At 33.9% G+C, this 22,760-nt stretch overlaps 3 protein-coding genes and 6 long non-coding RNA genes across 9 annotated transcripts; all 9 read left to right on the top strand.

Moving 5' to 3' along the window:
- The first annotated feature begins 466 nt into the window (after window positions 1–466).
- On the top strand, window positions 467–1,513 carry LOC135796447 (calmodulin-like protein 4). The gene is made up of 2 exons (XM_065308475.1): window positions 467–854; window positions 910–1,513. Exons 1-2 carry the CDS (start codon window positions 852–854, stop codon window positions 1,354–1,356), a joined length of 450 nt encoding a protein of 149 aa, XP_065164547.1. The 5' UTR covers window positions 467–851; the 3' UTR covers window positions 1,357–1,513.
- Window positions 1,514–1,890: 377 nt separating this feature from the next.
- On the top strand, window positions 1,891–2,432 carry SmF (small ribonucleoprotein particle protein SmF). Its single transcript, XM_065308481.1, has 2 exons — window positions 1,891–2,201; window positions 2,268–2,432. The coding sequence occupies exons 1-2, from the start codon at window positions 2,030–2,032 to the stop codon at window positions 2,357–2,359; spliced, it is 264 nt and encodes an 87-aa protein (XP_065164553.1). The 5' UTR covers window positions 1,891–2,029; the 3' UTR covers window positions 2,360–2,432.
- A 1,256-nt stretch (window positions 2,433–3,688) lies between these two features.
- On the top strand, window positions 3,689–4,270 carry LOC135796453 (uncharacterized). Its single transcript, XR_010549345.1, has 3 exons — window positions 3,689–3,744; window positions 3,794–3,940; window positions 3,995–4,270. It is a non-coding gene; the product is annotated as an uncharacterized lncRNA (long non-coding RNA).
- A 64-nt stretch (window positions 4,271–4,334) lies between these two features.
- LOC135796456 (uncharacterized) lies at window positions 4,335–4,822 on the top strand. Its single transcript, XR_010549348.1, has 3 exons — window positions 4,335–4,385; window positions 4,438–4,596; window positions 4,657–4,822. It is a non-coding gene; the product is annotated as an uncharacterized lncRNA (long non-coding RNA).
- Window positions 4,823–4,970: 148 nt separating this feature from the next.
- Window positions 4,971–5,512, top strand: LOC135796454 (uncharacterized). The gene is made up of 3 exons (XR_010549346.1): window positions 4,971–5,021; window positions 5,074–5,247; window positions 5,317–5,512. It is a non-coding gene; the product is annotated as an uncharacterized lncRNA (long non-coding RNA).
- A 73-nt stretch (window positions 5,513–5,585) lies between these two features.
- On the top strand, window positions 5,586–6,056 carry LOC135796458 (uncharacterized). Its single transcript, XR_010549350.1, has 3 exons — window positions 5,586–5,696; window positions 5,762–5,923; window positions 5,994–6,056. It is a non-coding gene; the product is annotated as an uncharacterized lncRNA (long non-coding RNA).
- A 569-nt stretch (window positions 6,057–6,625) lies between these two features.
- LOC135796455 (uncharacterized) lies at window positions 6,626–7,137 on the top strand. The gene is made up of 3 exons (XR_010549347.1): window positions 6,626–6,684; window positions 6,745–6,900; window positions 6,953–7,137. It is a non-coding gene; the product is annotated as an uncharacterized lncRNA (long non-coding RNA).
- Window positions 7,138–10,377: 3,240 nt separating this feature from the next.
- LOC135796443 (neural retina-specific leucine zipper protein-like) lies at window positions 10,378–11,933 on the top strand. The gene has a single exon (XM_065308470.1). The coding sequence runs from the start codon at window positions 10,551–10,553 to the stop codon at window positions 11,469–11,471; it is 921 nt and encodes a 306-aa protein (XP_065164542.1). The 5' UTR covers window positions 10,378–10,550; the 3' UTR covers window positions 11,472–11,933.
- Window positions 11,934–12,448: 515 nt separating this feature from the next.
- LOC135796457 (uncharacterized) lies at window positions 12,449–19,879 on the top strand. The gene is made up of 4 exons (XR_010549349.1): window positions 12,449–12,702; window positions 15,232–15,300; window positions 15,360–15,478; window positions 19,424–19,879. It is a non-coding gene; the product is annotated as an uncharacterized lncRNA (long non-coding RNA).
- Window positions 19,880–22,760: the final 2,881 nt, after the last annotated feature.

Genomic DNA, 22,760 nt, shown 5'->3' with positions numbered 1-22,760 from the left:
TGAAAATGGCGCAAAATAAACAATAAAAACACTTGACCCTAAATTTTTAGTTAAAAGTGAAGTGTTTTTAGTGTTTTTAAAGGTTTTAACTATTTTTTAAGTAATTTTAAGTTGTTTTAAGGATGCAACTGTCAAGGTTTGACCTATTTTAAGCATCGAAGGTCTTAAAACGTCCGAAAATGACTGAACTTGTTTTAACTTTAGCTTTCACATCGGTTTTACTTGAAAACATTGCTATTTATAGAGTTGTAAAGCGGAATGAATGCACATTACACTGTTGTTTTGCAATATTAACCTTTGAATCACTATTTAATCATAGTTTTAAGTAAAAAATCAACTTTTCAACAAAAAAAAACCTAAAAACATGAAAATATATTATATAACAGCAACACGGGTTGCCTATATGTAAACAATCATAAATTACTCATAAAAACATTGTTTTCATAAGAAAAAAATAACAAACTTACTATTTTCTCGTCTAATTCAAGCGAATTATCATAAATCCATGTCTATACAACATGTTTTTATGCTCTGTATTAATTTATCTGTGTTGTGAAGCAGTTCAAGTGCCTTTACACTCATTAGACTTCGAACTATACAAGATAAACGTATAAAATAGGTGTGTATGTACTATACAGGTGAAAAAGATGAACGGTGAACTCACAAGCCGGAGTTCCGTTCAGTTACCTCCACCACTCGACTCGATTTCAACCTGTTGTACACGCATCACACAAATTTCCGCTCGAAATTCCACCATTTTACTATCGCAGCTTGTTTTATCTGCGTATATTTGACAACTGATAAGATTCAACGCTGCGTATTCGTATTGTGAACCCAACTAAGCACACAAAATGGTAAATTATTCGCTAATTTGTTTGATTTTTATCATCTTTCAATGCGTGATTGCAGGCTCGTTACTTCAAAGAGCAAGAAATCGAAGAGTTCAAAGAGTGTTTCTATCTGTACGCCCGCACAGGGCAGATTAAATCCCTGGATGAGTTGACTTTGATCATGAGAAGCTTGGGCCTCTCGCCGACCATCTCTGAGCTCGCCACATACCTCAAACAAAAAGGTGGAAAGATGATCTTTTCGGACTTTGTCGAAGTGATGCTGATACATTCCCGTGCGGAGGATCTGCCCAGAGAGGTGGTGAATGCGTTTAAGGCTGCGGATCCTCATGGTAGAGGCACTGTGCCCGCCAAACAACTGCGGAACATGCTGCAGAATTGGGGTGAGTGTCTGTCATCGAAGGAAGTTGATCGGATCTTCCGCGAGGCGAACGTGCAGAACAATTCGATGGTCAAGTATGAGGAGTTTGTCAAGATTGCGTGTGCTCCTGTGCCGGATTACTACTAAGCATTGCGAGTACTTCTTGTAATTTACAACAAGCTAATTGCTTTAATTATATAATTATAATGAGATTTTTATTTGTATTTGATCAGAGTGAGCCGAGTTGCATTGGTTGGGTGACATTTATGCGCGTTTTATTTATGAATAAATATTTATAAGGTGACATACCAGTGGTTGGTGGGTTTATTATTGTTGTGGCTGCGGGTGAGTGCACGTTGGCATCTTGTGGATGGTGTCGTAGCAACAAATTGAAGTTGAAAACTTGGGCTGTAATCGCGCGTGTCATCCTGCTGGAGTATTTTTAACACTACAATGGTACCCATAGTGACATCTAGTGGAATTTTTCAAAGTTTTTGACATTTTCAAAGCAAATTAAATGATTTTTGTTTAAAATATTTACAAATTATTGTTTTATTTATAATTACTTGTTATATAGTAATAGTTTTAATGTTATTTAATGTTTTTATGAGTTTAGATAGTTAATAATAAAATTATTTGGATGTTTTTAGTTATTTTTTGTTTAGTTGGTATTACCTCAAGTAACGCGCTTCCTAACCTCTTAATAAAACGCACGAAATCGTAAACAAATTTAACCGGCGTGCAAATACAATTAAAACAAGCGTAAACGCTTGTATTTCTTATAATTTTACTATAAAAGTAGTTATAAATATTCTCCACAATGGCTGCTATGCCAATCAACCCCAAACCATTCCTTAATTCACTCACAGGAAAAGCTGTGATGGTAAAACTCAAGTGGGGACACGAATATAAAGGTTATTTGGTTTCTGTTGATGGCTACATGAATCTACAACTTGCAAATACTGAAGAATTTATTGACGGACATGTAGCAGGTAAATTAACTGCAAAAATCTAGCACAAAATATGATTAATCATTGATTTTTCTGTGTTTTTTTAAGGAAACTTGGGAGAAGTTTTAATACGATGCAACAACATTCTATTCATTCGAGGATTTGATGAGGAAGATGAAGAAGGAGAAACCAGGGACTAATATTCACTAATTGCACATTAGAATAATTTTATTTTATAAGTTTTCAATCAAAAATAAACCGTCTTCATTTCTAGTTTGTTTTAGTTTGTTTCCAGACGTATGCAACCCAACATACACCTTTAAAAACTGCTGCATAAACTAAAATGGAGTCTTCATTCATTAATCTACTTCCTGTTTAGAAATCAGTCTGTGCATTATCAATTGACGCAATAATGGACAACAGACCGAACGAAACCCACAATCAATTGATAAATAATTCCATTTGGCAATTAATTATTGCAAAGTAGCGAAATTTTGGGCACAATTTAATCGCCCTGATAAGCCGGCCAGTCCGAGTGGCTCCCATTTCCTGTGTCATGACATGGCGGCGCATTTTTCAATTGCATGTGGCCGCTCGCGTCATACGGAATCATACGGTGAGCGGGGTCAGACAGTTATATGAGTACTTAGTTGCGATTAGACGCACAAAGTAATAATTCCAAGTATAAATTATCAACCAAATCGAAGCAACGAACAATTTGAAATTATAATGAAAAGATCCCGAAGCGCAGAGAAGTAATTTCATTAATTTAATTGATCAATGAAATAAATTTCATCCAAGCGATGGCAACCGAAATGTATTCACTTCTAGGCGATAATTAGAGTTTATTTATAAACAAAATTGCCAAAATTTGATAAAATGTAATTGGCAACCAAGTAACAAACACCGAAAAAAATTCCTAGTCGGAATTCGATCATGATTAAGGTTGAAAGTTAACAATTTGCATGTGCAAACCTTTAACCTCGAATACAAATGGATTTTTTCGCTTTCAAGATGGCGTTGGGAATGAGTTAGCAACACATTGAACACAAATTAATAGTTTCACAGCTGTTGGGCCATGAATTGACGTCATAATCATTACTAGACTACATGATTTATTGTTAAGTTGTAATTTGTAGTTAGAAAGTGAAATTTCGCAAAGAAAACAAACAAAACGCGCAAAATTCGTTTATTTACACATTATATCATAATAAATTAAATAGTTTAAACTTTAAAGTTATCTGGTTGCTATTAATTTAATTTTAGATTGATTATAATTAGTTTATGTTGTGATTCAAGCAATTAATTATCGTATTTTGTCTTTTTTTTGTATAAAAACTTGAAAATGTAACCAAAAACCCAAAAAAGCTTTTTATAATATAAATAAATCCAAATAATTGTGATTTTATATAAATTAAGCGATAACCGCCAATGGGAATGTTTAATATATAGCAATAATGTAAATTTCCATATAAATTCGCGTGATTTTCTATAAATAGACAGATTTCTCATCTAAATAAAGTTTTTGAGCGTTGCACTGCGATTTGCATCATGAAATCGCTTGGATTTCTGGTTTTTATCTTCGGTAAGACGTATATAACCTAAAATAACCTATAAATTGAGTTTGTTTGTAGTTTTTGTTTCGATTGATGCCAGAAGAGCGAATAATTGTTTGTGGAGGTGTAAGTCAATTGATAATGCACTCTGTGCCATAGATCACAATTTACAGATTTATTTGTTTAATAATATATGCGAAATGGAGAAATTCGGCTGTCAAAAAGGTTAGTTTTGGGGAAATTATTGATTTTATTTGATTTTTGATGTTTTTTTTGTAGATTTGCATATGGATGAAGTAAATATGAAGATATGTATTCGGCACTTTGATCTTGAGGATGGAAAATAAAGTATTTTAACCTAAAAATTATATTTTTGACATTTTTATGTTTTTTTCTGCATTTTAACCTCAAATTTATGCTATTTATGTATTATTTGCTTTAAAATATATACAAATGTGCATATCTAGACTTTTATAATATAAAAATATAATTTTGTATTGTTTAATCAGTTGATAAGCAATAATAGTGATGTTTAATATAAAATTATAAAATTTCCTTATTTAGTTTCACAATTTTCTATAAATACAACCGATTTTAATACAATTAAAGTTAATCGTGAGTTCCAGTACAATTTTCAGCATGAAAAGTTGCCTACTTTTTGTTTTTCTCAGTAAAATGTCATAAATAACCTAAAATAACCTATAAATTCAATTTATTTTTAGTTTTTGCTTTGATTGATGGCAGAATACGAAGAAGGGATAACGATTATTGTCCGATGAACTGTAAACCAATCATCGATGTCATCTGCGCTGAAGATCAAGACTTTAAACTGTATATATTCAACAATTTATGTTTAATGTACAAATACGCTTGTCACAAGGGTAAGTTTCAATCAAATCAATGCGTTTCTTGGTCTTAAAACATGATTTGTTCTTCATTAGACATTCGCCTGCGAGAAATAGACATGGAAGAATGTTATCATCATTATATCGAAGGCGGAACCTGGTCAAATTAATACTAACCTCAAAAATGTGCTATTTTTCTAGAATTTGCTGATAAATAAAAAGAAAAACATTAAAAACAGTTTTGCAACATTAAAATACAAAATGTACGTGTTATTATTTATAGTATGTATTGTTTTACTTGTTGATAACCATTTATGGTGATGTTTAATACAAAATTATTGAATTTCCTTATTAGGTTTCATATTTTACTATAAATAAAAACGTTTTTGATGCAGTTAAATTATTTGTGAGTTATATTACCATGTGCATCATGAAGAGTTGCCTACTATTGATTTTTCTCAGTAAAATATTCCACATAACCTATAATAACCTATAAATTGAATTTATTTGCAGTGATTGTTGCTTCGATTGATGCCTGGCGTCATATTCATAGAAGACAACTTGATGTGAATAATTGTAATTATGATTGTGCAACACATCTTGATTTTCTTTGCGCCATGGATCTGAGAATGAAATATTATATATTTAACAATTTGTGCGAAATGAACAAATACGCTTGTAAGACGAGTAAGTTTTAAAGTGATTATTGCGTTTTTTGGTTTTTGATTTTTTGAAATATTGTTTGTTATTGATTAGATTATCATATGGAAATAGTGAACATGGAATTATGTGATCAGCACTTCGGCATAGAAAAATAACGTTTGACAAAGTAATAAATGGATTATAACCTCAAAATCGTGCTATTTATGTAGAATCTGCTGATAAATAAAAAGAAAAGTATTAAAAATATTTTGCGGTCTAAAAATACAAAATTTATGTGCTTTTATATAAATATGTATTGTTTTATTTGTTGATAACCAATAATGGTAATAGTTATTATAAAACTATTAAATTTCCTTATTTAAATTCATATTTTGCTATAAATAAAGACAATTCTGTCCACAGTCGAAGTAAATCGTGAATTGAAGTATAGTTTTCAGCATGAAGTTTTCAGCTACTGTTTGTGTTTATCTTTGGTAAGATATAACCTAACATAAAATAACCTTAAATAGTTAATAAATTGAATTTAATTAATTTGTAGTGATTGTTTCGATTGATGCTAGAGGAATAGGAAGGAGAGCATGGCATAATTGTGATTTCAAGTGTAAGCCGGTTATTGATTATATCTGCGCTGTGAATCGGGTTGGAAAATATTTTATATTTAACAATTTATGCGAAAAGGAGAAATACTCTTGTGAAAGAAGTAAGTTTTAATCGAATTATTGCTTTTTTCTTTTTTTTTTTTTTTTGACATTTTATTTGTTTCTGATTAGATATTATGCTACACCAACTGGATTTGAGAAAATGTGAGGGTAAAGTCTTCTGATTATAACCTCAAAAGTGTGCTATTTATGTAGAATCTGCTGATAAATATAATGGAAAGTATAAAAACAGAATTTTCTTTATAAAAATACAAAATGTATGTGTTTTTATATAAATATGTATTGTTTTATTTCTTGATAAGCAATTATGGTGATGTTTATTATAAAATTATTAAATTTCCTTATTCAGTTTCACATTTTCTTATAAATAAAGATGTTTCTGATTTAGTCGGAGTTAATCGTGTGTTACACAAGCGTTTTCATCAAGAAAGGTTGCCTACTTTTTGTTTTTCTTAGTCAAATGTTATACATAACCTAAAATAACGACATAAAATGGTGTTTTTAGTGATAATAACCTCAAAAGTAATATTAATGTAGAATTAGCTGATAAATAAAAACAAAAATATATAAATAGAGTTTTGCAAAATAAAAATACTAAATAAATGTGTTTGCATATATAATTGCTATTGTTTTATTTATTGATAACCTATAATGGTGATAGGTAATATACAATTAATTAATTTCCATATTTAATTTATCATTTTGCTATAAATAAACACGAATCTAGCTCAGATAAAGTTATTCGTGAGTTAAACCACTATTTACATCATGAAGAGTTGCCTACTTCTTATTTTCATCTTCGGTAAGACATATTCTAACCTAAGATAACCTAAAATAACCAATAAATTGAATTTAATTTTAGTTTTTCTGACGATTGATGCCCAAGAATGGGGATCATGGAACAATTGTAATTTCCCGTGTGAACCAATTATGGATGACACCTGCGGCGCTGATTTTAATGGAGATTTTTACATATTTGACAATAAATGCGAAATGGGCAGATTCGTATGCCAAACGGGTAAGTTTTAATACAATTTAATACAATTTAGTTTCAATTCGTTTCTGATTAGGAATGTTTCTACAAGAAGTTGATTTGGAGATATGTTATCGTGCAGCCCGCTTCAACGCCTTACTATAACCTCAAAATTGTGCTATTTATGTAGAATCTGCTAATAAATAAAAGGAAAAGTATTAAAATACATAATGTATGTGTTATTATATATATTATGTATTGTTTTACTTGTTGATAAGCAAATATGGTGATGTTTGATATAAAATCATTGATATTGACGTATTAAAGTGTATTAAACAATATAAAACTATATTTTGATATTAATAAACATGTTTCAGGTATAATCAAAGTAAATTGTGAGATATACAACGATTTGCAGCATAAAGAGTTGCCTACTTTCGATTTTTTTTAGTAAAATAACATAGGTACATAACTTAAATAACCTCAAAAATGAACTATTTTCTCATTTTTTGTCTCAAAAACTAAGTTTAAGTAAAGAAAAACTTAATATTTACCAAAATTAATCCTAAATACATGAATTTATGAATAGATTTCATTCATATTTCAATATTTCATCATAATTACACTTTTCTTTTTGTCTCCTTGCCTTATCCTTGCATTTCTTCCTTAAATATCATCTGTTGACTTATTAGCTCTGAGATAATCTCACAAAATGACAAGTTTTCCACATGCAGTGCACTCAACAATGCAATTTCAAGTAGACGCAAAAGTATTCAGTATTCTACTCAATGACAATGATGACAATCCTTATATTAACCTGTTGCATGTCATGAATGTCAAGGATTTCCAAGGATTATTAGGATTATTTCAGTTTGTCACAGATTAGCAAAGAGAATATCAATTCTACGAACAGAAAACTACTATATAACTTATATTGAGTTAAAAAAAGTAATTTTTTTAATGAATAGCGCAACATACATAACCTCAAAACATACAAAATGTATTTTTAAACTCATCCGCATGTTTCGAATTAATTTGCGTCGATTAACGTCGACTTAAAGTGACTAAATCACTTTCCGGCCGCAGGATGTACGCGCGAATGTTCATTCCGACGAGGGCGCGACCCTTTTGTCTGCGTGCGTGCAACCCTCGCCACCCTATGCAACCAGCGCAACCCTCGCAAGGGGTGAATTAATCCGCGCTCGTGAACGCATTACAAATTAAACAATACCCAACTATTACGTAATTAGAACAATACTAATGAATAATAACTAAAAACACAAAATACTCATATATATTCTTAGGTTATGTATAAAAATACACATAGTTTTCATACACAGATGGCGCTAGTGTAAAAATTTAACTATTTTAATGAAAATTTTTATTTTTGATTTTTATTAAACGTTTACGTAATACGGACCTAGAGGGACCGTGAAAGGGTTGTTCAACATGCTTAAAATTTTAATTGTGAACAAATACAGCGCCATGAGCTTTCGGGCTTTCGTGGCGAGCGGGTTATCGTTCGGTGTTTGCTCTGGCGGTGCGCATCAGCTACCCGCAAGTACAAGTATCAGTTGCACCCTTTGTTCACTCTCTGTTTATGTTGATCGATGTGATAAAACGAGTAATTACCGAGTTGAGGTTATGTTAAACTAACCTTAAAAATTACACGCATTAAAGGCATTGTCAATAATGGTAAATATAAATTAAACCACATCATCTTAATTTTAGAATTAAAATGACCTTGTGATTAATCAATGAGAAGAGTCAAAAGCTTTGATTCATTCATTCGATGCCAATGCGCGGCTACGGTTTCACGAAATACGAATAACAGAGACGTGGAGCAGACTCCTGTTTCCCTGAGTTGGCAATAAAGTTATAACAGGAAATATATATGTGTATAATATACAGGGTATTGTATTAATTATTTAATTTATTATTATTATTATATATCCTAATATAAAATTGATGTGGATTACAGTTTTCTGTAAAATTATTGCAATGTGGTTAAGTGTTTTTATTTAGTTACAGATGGCGCTGATTGATTTATGATGTAATTAGGATATTTACTTATTAATTAAACACTCTGTTGATGGATTAGATATACGTGTTCACCGCATAGGAATAGTAGAAATATAAAGCGCGTTTGTACATGCTGGCGAATTCACTGAGCTTGCATTTTTTTCAAGTCGAAAGTAAACCGGCCACGTGAGCGTAAACTGGCATGCAAACAAAACTAAGAAGCAAGAAGCTAGATTTCCTGTTGTTGCATCTTTATTTCTTTAGATTTCTTAAAAATAAATTAGTTTTTTATTGTATTAGGGTTATCATTTGGTATCGCCACCTAGCGAGAAGCTTTTAAAGTAGTTTTAATAGTGTTAGATTAGTGTTGTAGTGTTATTCAGTTTAAATTGTTTTATAAACAACTTGTAATCGATAAATATTCAATAATTAATCAATAACACTTTAAATTGCTATAAATAAATGTAAATTTCCTAAAATAAAACATTAAATCATAGATAACCAACATTACACCGTCAGTTTTCTTGTTTGGTTGCCTAACAACCAATAACAAAGTACCACCATCTTAAATCCCTATTATTATCCCTATTAATATTATAAATGCGAAAGTCCTGATGTTTGTTACACTTTCACGCAAAAACTACTTAACCGATCATCATGAAAATTTGTACACATATTCTTAGTGGTCCCCGAATGGTTATAGGCTACTTTTTATTTAATAAAAAAAAATTATTTTTTAAATAAAATAGAGAAATTGTTTAGCCAATAATACCTCTGCATCTGGCTATTTGACTACTTTAACGCCATCTAGCATTCCAGCAATGAAGCTCAAACCTAAGTACTATAGTACCATCACACTGTATTATCACACTGTATTACCGACAGCTACGTCAACATCAAATCCAATTGACTACACTATGGAGACTGTACACTATACTTCCATAGACTATACTTTCAGCCATTTTAAACTTCCCGTCATTCTACTTCATTGTTACTTCTTCTGTGACTACAGACGCGTACGGAAGCAACTTCATTATTTTAGATATTCGCGAGCGAAGCCAAGGGTTAAAGCTAGTTTGAAATATTTACATCTAAAAATGGTTATTTTAAAATATTTCACTTGAAATTATTAAATTTATCGACTTTTTAATAAAATAAATCATAAAATATTAGGCAACCACCATTACACGTCTGTTTTCTTCCCTGGTTGCTTAGCAACCAATAACAAAAAGACTCCCATTTTGAATTTAAAATATCCACAACAAAAAATAATTTATTTTAAGAGATTTAACATGAAATCAAACAAAATTATCATCACTCTGGAGTGTATGGTAGTAGTTCACATTATGATTGTGTTTCGTATGCGCATTGGACGTGGCGCCCGGGCCTGCCCTGCTCACGCTCATCGCAACCGTCCGTATAAACAAATTTCCTGCGCACTCGCGCGTCGTTGGCGCGCGCGCCGCAGGGAGGCGGACGCCAGGGTCGGGGGAGGCGGCGGCGCAGCGGGCGCAAGCGTTAAATCTCGCCAGGACTCATTCTATCGGCGGTCGTCGAGCAACACGCGCGCATTCCCCCAGTGTCATCGTATAACATAACACAACATAATACAAAAATAAATCAAAACCAAAGTGTTAAAAATTAAAAATAAAAAATAAAAACAAAGTGTTCTAATGCAGACATTAGCACCACACAACCCATCCACCGACCCCACCATGGACAACCACCAAGACGACCACCTCGCCGACGTGGACGTCTACGTCCAGAGCTTCGAACTGGACCATTTCGACGCCAGCGTGAAACGCGAAGACAAACGCAGTTTACTAACCACCAACGCAGATTGGTTGGTCCAGGATGAACAACGTATCCTCACACGTCCATGGCCAGATGAACTCCGCTGTCGCCTACCACCAATGTCCCCACCCCCGGAAGCAATGTACAGCACCCATCCGCATGGTCTTTTACTAGTAAACGACCCGGGAACCCCTCCGGACACCCCACCCAGTCACTCACCTGGATCCTGTCGTCAACCACAAATGCAGGAGGATATCTGGCGGAGATCCCAACAACCTTTGGATCTACGCCACAGTATGGGCGGGGAACCCAACTGGGAGCGACGGGAATACGTCCCTGCTGGTGATATCTACATGGACCCCAATGCGTTCGCCCAGAGACCACTGTCAGTCTGTAGTGGGGGTAGTGCCCTTTCACCACGCATGAACCACCTTAATAGTGGATATTCAACATGCAGTGAAGATGTTAATTTGAACGATGACCTTCTAATGACCCTCACAGTAAGAGAATTGAATAAACGTCTGCATGGGTGTCCGAGGGAAGAGGTTGTCCGGTTGAAGCAGAAGAGACGCACGTTGAAGAACCGTGGATACGCGCAGAATTGCCGATCGAAGAGACTACAACAAAGGCAGGATCTTGAGGTGACTAATCGAAGTCTCCAACAGGAGGTACACAGGTTGAAGATGGATCTGGCAAGGGTTACGCATGAAAGGGATACGCAGGACCTGGGGATGAGGTTTATCTATGACATCCGTTTCCGGGACGGAGGTTCCAGTGAGTGGTGTACCCGTACCCTGTGAATTTGTATAAAAAACTGAGTGAAGTGCACAAAAATGACAGTTTAACATAAGTTAAGTTAGTTAAGTTTTAAATTGTTGCATTCTACGTTTTTTATTATTATTTTATGATTTGACTTACCGGTTTGCCTTATTATGAATAAGTCTTTTTTAAATTTTTTGATTTTTTTGTTTTTTTGGTTTTTTGGTTTTATTTTTGTATTGTCACTATATTAGTGCGCATATTTATAGTGGAGAATAACAAAACATTGCATATCTCGAAAGCTAAGGTGGTAATCGTGTTATAACCTAACTTTTAAGTCACTTTTTTTTGGTTATGTTGGATGGTTATGTTTACGCGTCACACACGAGATGGAAGGCTACTGGTTGTGTTTTCAAAATATGTACAATGTTTATGAGAAATATGTTATTATTCAAATACTATGTAAATATTATTATATTAGGACCTATAATTAAATAAATTATGGTTTAGAGTATAATAACTTGTGTTTTTATTGTTTTTGGGGGTTTAAATTAAATTGAATATTTTGGGTAAAAATTGAAGAAATATTGAACGAAATGCTTGGCAACCCACTTTACAGCAAAATTTAGAATATTTTTCATGTTTTAATAAGTTTTACAGATAAATTTGATATAAAACAGTCAAATTATTAAATATTTCAATGAATTGTTGCTAAATTTTTGTTTAAAACCGCAAAATAAACGATTTTAATTCATATTTATTGATACTCATTCAAATTTTCAAACTATAGGCAACCAGTATTACACATTTCAGATACATTTATATTATAAATGTTTTCTGATCAAAATTTGTTTATAAACGCTATAAAACATGTTTTTTAACAACATTAAATAATTACTATACATTTAAACATAACAAAACATAATTTTTTATATTTTTTAAACTTTCAAACTCAAATTCTTCCTTTTCTATAACCTATGCAACCACTACTACACCTTTATTTTCCCTCACATAACCTTCAACAATCGCATCACTTCATCTCTTCACCTGTGCGCTGAAAAATTAGAATATTCTATACTACCGCATTCACAATCCGTTCCTGCAGTATTCTCTGCTAGTGCTGTGTACCCAATGAAGAGTTGCCGCTCCCGCGATTGGCGCTCAGCGTCGCGACGGCGCAAAACTCGACGACGCCCAGCCCGCGACGCACCTGCGCGCTTTTCATCTCCCACCTCACAAAGCGCACACCACAATACAACACAGCGTGAAAATGTAAGTACTCATACTTCATCAAAAACATAAATTCATGTTTTGCATAAACATTCATTCTCGCGTATTAGTTTTTTTCCGGCGTATTCGTTGTTTCGGTAAGATGCATGCGGGTTGTAGGCGAGGAAACGGAGCTAATTTTCCGGGAAAATTCGGTGGAAGTGGAGCGCGTGCGGATTCGCTGACGCGGCGAAACGCGACCGTAAAACGCAAAACGCGATGAGGAATGCTCGACGGAACGATTTTCATGTGCGGATGTAAACTCACCGAGTAAAAATCGGACGGGATCGAGAGAATGAGATCGTATTGTTGCGTGACTATGCAGAACTATGTTGTGAATTGTAAGGAGGGTAGTCTATAGTTCTATGAACAGGAATATAGGTTAATATTGTGTAAAAACTTTTCACTAAAATATTTTTTGTTATAACTCAACTAATTAAAATGATACAATATTGATCAAGGTGTCATTTGAAAGATAATTTAATTGACTATAAGTATACAAAGTATCAATAACATACAATTAGTAGTTTTCTCGTAATTAACAAAAAAGTAAAATTTTTACTAAAAATGTAATTTTTTACAAAAATCTTAATAACTCAAAAACTAATCAAGATAAAAACTTAATTCATGCGTTAAATCATAGATAATAACATAAACTATAAGCTCCATCACATAATAACAATCAAAACAGTTTAATTTCCCCCAAAATTAAAGAAAACATTCAAAAAAATGGAAAATTTAGTTTCCCAATGATATGTCTATATTAATCTACAAAACAAAAACAAATGCAAGCCACCGAAACTTTTGTCAACACAAATATAGCAATCGGATTGCCCCAATATTATTCGCCAGCGCTTTGTCACTTCTTGCATCTACTATCACCATTTCTGATGGCGAAACAACATCACATGCCTCCGCCGGGGTTAATACCTTCCCGTGTGATATAACACATTAAGTTCGTTCACCAGCTTGTGCATTGTTCCAGTTTGGGTCTAACCTAAAACATACAGTGTGTTTTATGCATCCAAAATTAATTTATTCACAATTATTGGATACAATACTCAATAAGTGTTGAATTATACTGTATGCGATTGTGATTTTTGCTGACTGACAAAATGGCCGCGTGTGGGGCAAAAATGCAGACGTGTGTTTTGAGACACACATACAATATGCAATTGTTTGCACTTTTAAACGTCTTGGACGTTTTCTCAATGGTTTATTCTTTGATTTTGTGGAGTTTTTCGTGTTTTTTGGGTAAAATTTTTAGGTTTTTGTGTTTTTTGAGTTTGTTATCAATGAAAAATTAATATTAAATTAGTAATTAATTAGTTTTTAAGTTCATGTGTATTAAGAGAATGTAAAAATGCTGATTTTTTATTTTCGTGTCTATTTTTGCAAGAGTTCAAACTTTCCGTTCGATTGTTGAGTGTTGAGCTAAGCAGAGTTGAACGAACTGTCCGAAACTGACCTACTGATAAAAAAATTACTAATTAGTAATGCCTACGTGGTAGAAAAATAACTATTTTTAAATTTCTTAAAGTTTGGTTGGAAACTTAAAGTTATGCAACTAATTTTACACAAAAACAACAAAAACCCAAAATTTTCGGCAAAATTTAATTTTTTTAAATATTTTAACAGTAAATCTTATAGTTTATGTAATTATCTACTAATTACAACAAAAATCACATCTCTAACTTAATTAGTTTAAAAAATTACAGTGAATTTTAACTTTAATTTCATAATTTTTTATTTTTTTCATGAAATAAACACATAAACTTCTTCCTGTTTGGTCTAAATGCGAATTATTCTTCATCAAACTCTTTTTCTTAATAAACAAATGATTAATCTCCGAGTATTCTTGTTGTTAAGAAATTAATTGCGAAACTTAATCTTTTCCTCTGATAAAGCTTGAAATAATATTCTGTGCGGTGCTCCGGGACACAAAGCAACAAAGTTTCAATCCGTAACAATATAGAGTTTCATAATGCCGGGCATTATTCGCGTGCAAATTGTATCAATTCATTGTACGCGCGGCTGCAATAACAATTCGGTGTTAGTTTGGCTGCCAATATTTTATTTTCCATCGTATTTTTTGCTCGTGATAGACGCGTTACGTGCCTATGGTGCGGGGGCGGCGGGCAGGAGGTGGGCGGCTCGACGCCGCCGCCGTCTGCGCGCCCGCCAAGCGAATATGACAAGGTGACATCCGAAAGCGTAAAGCGCGCCGCGCTGCGCCTCGAAAAGTGCGCGGTCAGCGCGTTTCGCACAGCCGTATTTCAGGCACAAACTAATAGAATGCCAAACACAGCATCGGACTTATTATTACTTATTATTTAGCCAACATTATTACTAAAAAAACAAAAAAACACTAATTTTTAGTTATATTTTATATGTATTACTGGTTGCATACCTTAAATTTTATTAGTATTATTCATATACAACTATAATATGTGTAAATGTGTATGTTGGGTTGCCTAGTTTTAACTGACTCTGCATAATTTGTATAACCTGTGAATTTGTTTTGTTTTCTAGAAAGACGTGCGTTGTGCAACGATGTGTTCCAACTAGAAGACTCAGATTACTGTTGTGTGTTATTACAATGTATGTATTTATTTAATTGTAACCTCCAGAGTGTAACCTAATACCTTTATCATTCGCAGTAGACGCGCGCACCCTATGAAAAAGGGAAATACGTCAGCACATTGCGGCGACGCTCACCACGGGAGAATGTCAACGATTGTACGATGTACGTGCCTTCTTCGCAACTTCTCAACAAACGGTGAGTGAGTCTGATTTTTGCATTCGCTCGAATGTATAAATTATACGCTTACTTTTAGTATGTTTCAACTTACATCAACATTGTATATAGGTTATGTTCTTCAGAGGAAAGGTACTAGCATCATGTTGATACAAAAATCGTTGTAACTTTTAAACTTTTAACAATAGAAAACTGATTTTTGTTTTGGAAGGTAGTACTTGATGAGTACTTTAAGATAACTTAATAATATATTTGAAAAAGTTGATAATTTAGGCGTAATTAATGAAAATATGCAGAAAAATGCTGAAAATTACTCTAAAATGGTTTAGAATTACTATTTTATGTTTATTTAAGATAAAATATGTCCAGAGATGTCACGTTTTATCATCTTGGTGTATTCATAACATTTCCGCAGAAAAAATGCGATCATTATTCACAAAAACGAGTATTAATAGTATTCGTAGTAAAAGATGCAGGAGTAGCGTGAACAAAATTTCAACGGTCATCAAAAAACGCCAAATATTTAGACATATTAAAACAGTTATGAATGAACGAATGAAAGAAACGCAGATTAAACGAAACGTGCGCGTAGGAGTTTTTGTTTTTATGAATGGCTGCAGCCAAACGACCACACAATGTTGCACGAATGCGCGTTCCGAATTTTTATTGATACTTACGGGCTAATAATGCCGGATTTAGTACCAAATCAGTAAATAAAACAAGACCTACATGCAGGCAACCAGTTCTACAGCAAATGGTCATAAACTCATATGAAAACAAACGATTTGATAATTGATTGCTTCTTCAATTATTATGATTATTATTATTACTATTGTGTTGCTTTGTTTTAAATTTTATGAGTTTTTTTTTTGTTTTAAAAGAATTAAATGTAGAGGACGTAAACGAAAGGAAAATTGCGCAATAAAACGCAAATGATGCGCTAATACAAAATCGATGCGACTTATCGAAGCTTTAGATTAATTAAAATCGATAAAAGTTTTATTCCTCGTAAAGTACGCGTATAAAGTTGAATTTTTAGAGAATTCAGAAAGAAAATTCAAGTATTTCAAGACACGAAAGTTAAAATGTTAAATTTTTAATGTAGGCAACCCACAATTTATTTACTTCATGTCAAACATAACTCTAGTAAGTGTACAAAGTGTACAAATGTAATTTGTTGTGTCCAGTGTAAATTTTGATTCCTCTGGTGTCCAGTGAACGCATCGCTCCATTTATTTTCACCCCTACGCTTGACTAAGGGTGAGTATAGAGGTCAAACGCTCGCGCGCGCAAAAAAATACAAAACAACCGCGTCGCAAGGGTCACTGAATAAGACTCGAAGGTGTTTGTCGTTCGTTCCGCGCGTCCGCGTCGTCGTCCCTTGTTGCCCTTTGTCGTCGGTGAAAAACAGAGGAATCCATATAAATCGGGAAGACATAAAACGAGGACACTTTATTTCGTAATCTGGATGACAAGGTTAGCTGTTCTGAAAAATCCATGATAGGCATCCAGTAATACACAAAAAACACTACTAATATTATAAATCCGAAAGTCCTGATGTTTGTTACACTTTCACGCAAAAACTACTTAACCGATCATCATGAAAATTTGTACACATATTCTTAGTGGCCCCCGAATGGTTATAGGCTACTTTTTATTTAATACAAAAATTATTTTTTAAATAAAATAAAGAAATAGTTTAGCCAATAATACCTCTGCATCTGGCTATTTGACTACTTTAACGCCATCTAGCGTTCCAGCAATGAAACTCTAACCTAAGTACTATAGTACACACACAGTATTATCACACTGTATTACCGACAGCTACGTCAACATCAAATCCAATTGACTACACTATGGAGACTGTGCACTATACTTCCATAGACTATACTTTCAGCCATTTTAAACATCCCGCCATTCTACTTCATTGTTACTTCTTCTGTGACTACAGACGCGTACGGAAGCAACTTCATTATTTTAGATATTCGCGAGCGAAGCCGCGGGTTAAAGCTAGTAACAAAATAAAACACAACACAAAATAAGTCTTTCATTAGTGTGGGCTAAATTAATATTATATTTAACTGGGGAATAAACAAAACATGTTGATTTGAGCGCGATTGTTTAGGTAATGGCTCGACGATGAGGATAAATAAATTATTGCGCGATGAAATGACACACTAATGCCTAACTATAAACACTAACACTATATTGGGAATTGGAGCGGCCGGACGCGTGCTTCGTATCCAAACATTTCGTATTCAGTGTTTAAGACGCAATTAACGCCATAACTTACTGAAAATCATGAAAAAAAAACATGCATCATTTCATAGAAGGTATTTTTTCGGGTTTATTTTGATGGTTTTGTTTGTTGTGGTTAATATTTCATGAAACTGATATTTTCTTTACTAAACATCGAAAATGTTGATAGAAATTAGTCAGTATAGCTTTGTTTTAAAGAAAAAATCAAAATATCGTCGAAATTAGGGCTTCACGCGATACCGAGACTTTTCTCGTATCGTCTCGGTATCGTCTCGCATTTCCGAGACGAGACCGAGACGAGACGTGTTTTATCAATTTCTCGGCGATACCGATACCACAGTCCGAGTCTCGTTTTTGGTCTCGTTACTTTTTTTTATGAAGTTGTTATTAGAAAAATGGGAAAAGGTCCAATATATGAAATCCAATATATGACCATCTGTGAAATATTTCTTTTGTATATTCAAAATAACAAGTCAGTAACCGAATATCATGACCTTTTTGACTTTTTGAAAGTTTTATGAAAATTTTGTCTTTGTTTACACATCCGGAGACATATTTTTGTGTTTTTCTGTACTTCTTGAAGCAAAGATATTGTATACATCTGGGTAAGTTAGGAATTGTAGACGTGCGCCGCTTACTTTCAACACAAATCAACTCGACTATTGTACCCTAGTATACATTATCGTTTTAAAATTTGAAACATTAAAAAATATATTTTCAATTAAAAGTGATGCAATTAAAAATTAATATTTTAAACTATGTATGTATTTTGGATTTACTTTACAATACATGCAATTAGCAATTAAATGACTAAACTTTTGAACTGCAAAGATCTAAAACTGAGTTCTACTTAAAGCTTCACACGATACCGAGACTTTTCTCGTATCGTCTCGGTCTCGTATCGCTTTTGCGAGACGATACCGAGACCGAGACGATACCTTTGATAGTATCGTCCAGTCTCGTCTCGTGTGAAGCCCTAGTCGAAATGTGTACAAACTTGGTTGATTTATATTAATTTTCTCTGTTTTCTTGTTAAAAGTCTTGTTAACTACGAGAAATTAATTAAAAATAATAAATTTTCATAGTTTTCTCCAAAGATGCAGTAAATTTAGTACAAAAACTGAAATTTACTAAAGAAAATAATGTTTTTCTTTGTATTTTATGGATTTTTCCGTTGAAATGGATTAAAATCTTTCTAAAATGCCAAAAATCTTTCAAAATTGATGAAATTACAAGAAATAACTATGAATATTTAGTCATAAACATCAAATGTCTCTTCTTATATATTTCCACTAATAGGTTTATAACAAGCATACAAACAATTAAACAGATGCAAACCGTGTAAAATCGAAATAATTTGCTATTTTTCGTTCCTCAATGTAAATTTTGTGTCTACTTAAATTTATCTAAACTAAAAATATTGTTTGTTATGTTCGATGTTCGTGTTAGGCGTCACAAAACATTTACCTGCATTTTTACGCGAGTTTTTGATTATAAAACCAGTTTATCAAAGATAAGAAAGACGCCGCTGCGTGTAAATTTGCAATATTTATTTAGTTTTCGTTCGGTGTTGCAAGCGAGTTGTCGGTAAAAAGGTAATAAATTGTATTTAATATTTATTAATACAAAAATATATTAAAAAAAATGTAAATAAAATTTTATATTTTAATCTAATTGCTCACACTAATTGATTTTTCTTATTTACAGGCAATAAATACCAACTTTGACCCCCCTCATAAATTAAATCGACATAACAGATTTATTGTGACCCGGGAGTTTGGACAGCGGGAGGAAGTGGCCGTCGATATAGTATAATCTACGAGTATTCCAGGATTTTCCGGAAATTAAGACAATCCACCCCATAGCATCCAGAACTTCGTAAACCAGGTTTGATTCATTTTCATCTTCTTTTCTTATTCTTATTCTTTGTGTCTCGATATTATTTTATTTTCACAACGCGTAAAATTAATTTGTTTACTTCTTTTGCGGTACATGAAACAAAACCCAAACAAACAATTGATTAATTCATCGATACTTTAATAATGCAACGCATGCATAATAATCTTTGGCGGCGAGTTGAAAGTGAAGCCAAATACAAATATTTGCGAATAAATTTCTTGCTCGGCGCCAATCGGATTGTCGTTACTCATTAGATTATAAAATTTCGAGGGTGGCAACTCGACAAACACGGCATCCGGCGACGTGTGACGTTTGCTTGTGCAATTAGTGACGTCAGACGCGCCAGGGGAGGTTGTAGGGTCGCGTGCGAGGGTGGAATATGTGTCAATCTGACGGCGTGCGTCTTGCATTATGGAATGCGCATTGTGATACCTCTTCTTCTTCGTGGGCGTCGGAGGGTGCGAATTGGGTTCGTTAAAGCGGGACACAATTTCGGAATGCGGAAATGCGGAAATCTCCTCTGGAGAGAAATCCACTTCCAACAAACAACTCACATACACACAGAGAAAGAAAAGTTGTGTCTGGAGATGGTTTTTCGATAGCAATAAGAAATCGTACTCGAAGAGAAAGCCAATCAATTGATACACTTATACTTTTGTTTTGTGACATAATGTTGGGATTACGAACACATGCGGAGCGTAGAAAAGTCAATAACGCGCTGTTTGTGTCGATAAATTACAAGAAAAGAAAAATAAATAAGTGCGGAGGATGTTAGAGTTGTGATTTGACGGTAGGCAACCAAAGTTTCACGCGGAGATTTTAATAAATCGCAATTTTCACTTTTTGAGGCTTTGAGAGTTGATCCGCGATCATATTTCATAAAAACAACAGCCATATCCAGACGGAACGTTTTATTGGCGGCATAAAACACACCGTAAGTGCATAAGCTCAGGGGCGCACATAAAATATAATCGAAATCCATTGAGGAAAATCTATCCGTGCTTTTTTTCGTCTTCGATGGTTTTTGGCGTCGCTTTCGAGATATAGTTTTGTGATGGTAAATCAAAAGACAAGTATATCACTTTGAAAAAATTTTATTTTTTGGAAATATTTTGTTTAATACCGGTATTTCGGTTTACCGGTATTTTTTGGATCAAAATATTGATATTGCGGTATATCTCTCAACTAATATCATATTAAAAATACCGGTATTTAAAAAATAAACCGGTATACCGATATTAATACCGGTATTTCGGTATACCGGTATTTTTTTCAATCAAAATATCAGTATTTCGGTATATATCTCAAGTAATATCCTATTAAAAATACCGGTATTAAAAAAATAAACCGGTATACAAATATTAATACCGGTATTTATATTGTAAGCATAATAAATTCAATTTTTTGTTCTTGTATGGAATATATGCAACCAATATTGCATTAAATCAGCTATCCCTAACCGTCTTAAACTATTTCGAGCAGTTTCATGTTTCCATAAACCTCTATTACGTTAATACCCAAAAGCGATTGATGCTATTGATGCTAATGCGGCATTAAGTTAAGTGGAGCGTCGCTTAATAAATGGGTTTTATCAATTTTCAAACGATGAGATTCCGGCCGCTGCTGCTCTCCCCCTTTTCATAACCTCACAGACTTTTACTTCATCCGCATCCGCGTCTTTAGACGACAGATATTGAGTTTTCTTAAAGTCATCACATGTTGTATCTTACTCGAAGGTATATTTTAATCTTGTTCGTCATTAATATTCGGAATATCTTCATAATATAAAGTTGCTTGGTCATTGATGTACTTTTAATGAAAGTATTTGCAAAGGGGGTGGGAAATATCGGTATTAATACCGGTATACCGGTATTTTGCATTTTTATATTTTCTCCATCAAATTCCAATATTTTTCAATATTTAATATTTAATAAATACCGGTATACCGGTATTTTTATTTTCAAATACCGGTATTATTGAAAAGAATTTGCTTCCAATAAATACCGGTATACTGATATTTCAAGTAGGGGTGTGAAATACCGGTATTAATATTGTTATACCGGTATTTTGCATTTTTTGTATTTTTTTCTTCATATATCGATATTTTTTAATATTTAATATTTTATAAATACCAGTATACCGGTATTGAACTCAAAATTCTAGTTTGCTGGTAAATACTCCACGCGATTTTGAGGTTATAAAGTTTTATTTTGTGCGCAGTGTGCGGTGAAGTAAAAGGCGAAGACATTGCCATCGACTGTGAATAATAAACGTGTGCTGGCGCGCGGGGGCAACGAAAACGCAAATACGAAGTAACATTTGCGCGTAACGGCCGGCGGGTCGCCCGCCGCCGTCGCTTTTATTAGTATGCGGAAACAGTAAAAAAACAGATGACGGGCGGTCAGTGCGGCCGTTTTATGCGCTCCGCATCTAATTACGGCCCATCGACTGATTATTGCCATGATCCCCAGGCGCACAGACGACACATCTTCTCTCGGGGTGCTGCTCGGGATATTCAGATATTGTGTATTCCGCCTCCTAGAAGAAAGCAATAGGGGGTGGTTATCGGGCGCGCCGAAGGTGCCGGCAGGAAGGTGGAGGGTGGGGGGCCTCATGGCTATTTATTGACTGGACATCGGCCATAAAATATATCGGATCCGGGGGCCGGCACATAATGTCTGTTGTCGTAAAAAGTTAACGTCGCCCGGCCAGCAGCACCCTCACTCGGGTTATGTGTCTCTGCATCCTGCAGGCAGAGCACGCCGGGACGAATTTACGTTCGCTTGTTGTAAGGGAATCAGCAATGAGAATCAGGACATAGACATAGACGCACATAGACATTTGATCAGAATTTGAAAGGAGCCGGCGATTATTTCGAGCGCATCCTGTATGCCAATGCGCGCCGACATTGTTATCTCTCCGATGGCATCGGGTATCATCTGCAATGCACACGCCAATGGAGCGTGAATGGTTTTTAAGGTTAAAATTTCCGAAGAAAACAAACAAACAACACACGATGTCTTCACACGTTTTCTTTAGATTTTTCCGTTTTCTTGGGTTCTTCATTCTTCTCGTAGTTAATTGACCGAGCGCTGGTCAAATAATGAAGCCGAACAAACGAGGCCCCGGCGTGAAAGGTAAAGGT

This window comes from Atheta coriaria, unplaced genomic scaffold (genome assembly GCF_025399875.1).
Source record: "Atheta coriaria isolate IRGN ID8LTWV9N9 unplaced genomic scaffold, Caltech_Dcor_3.1 hic_scaffold_7_pilon, whole genome shotgun sequence".
Classification (NCBI taxonomy): domain Eukaryota; kingdom Metazoa; phylum Arthropoda; class Insecta; order Coleoptera; family Staphylinidae; genus Dalotia; species Dalotia coriaria.
Note: the sequence above shows the minus strand (reverse complement) of the source record. Positions and strands in the feature narration are given on the sequence as shown.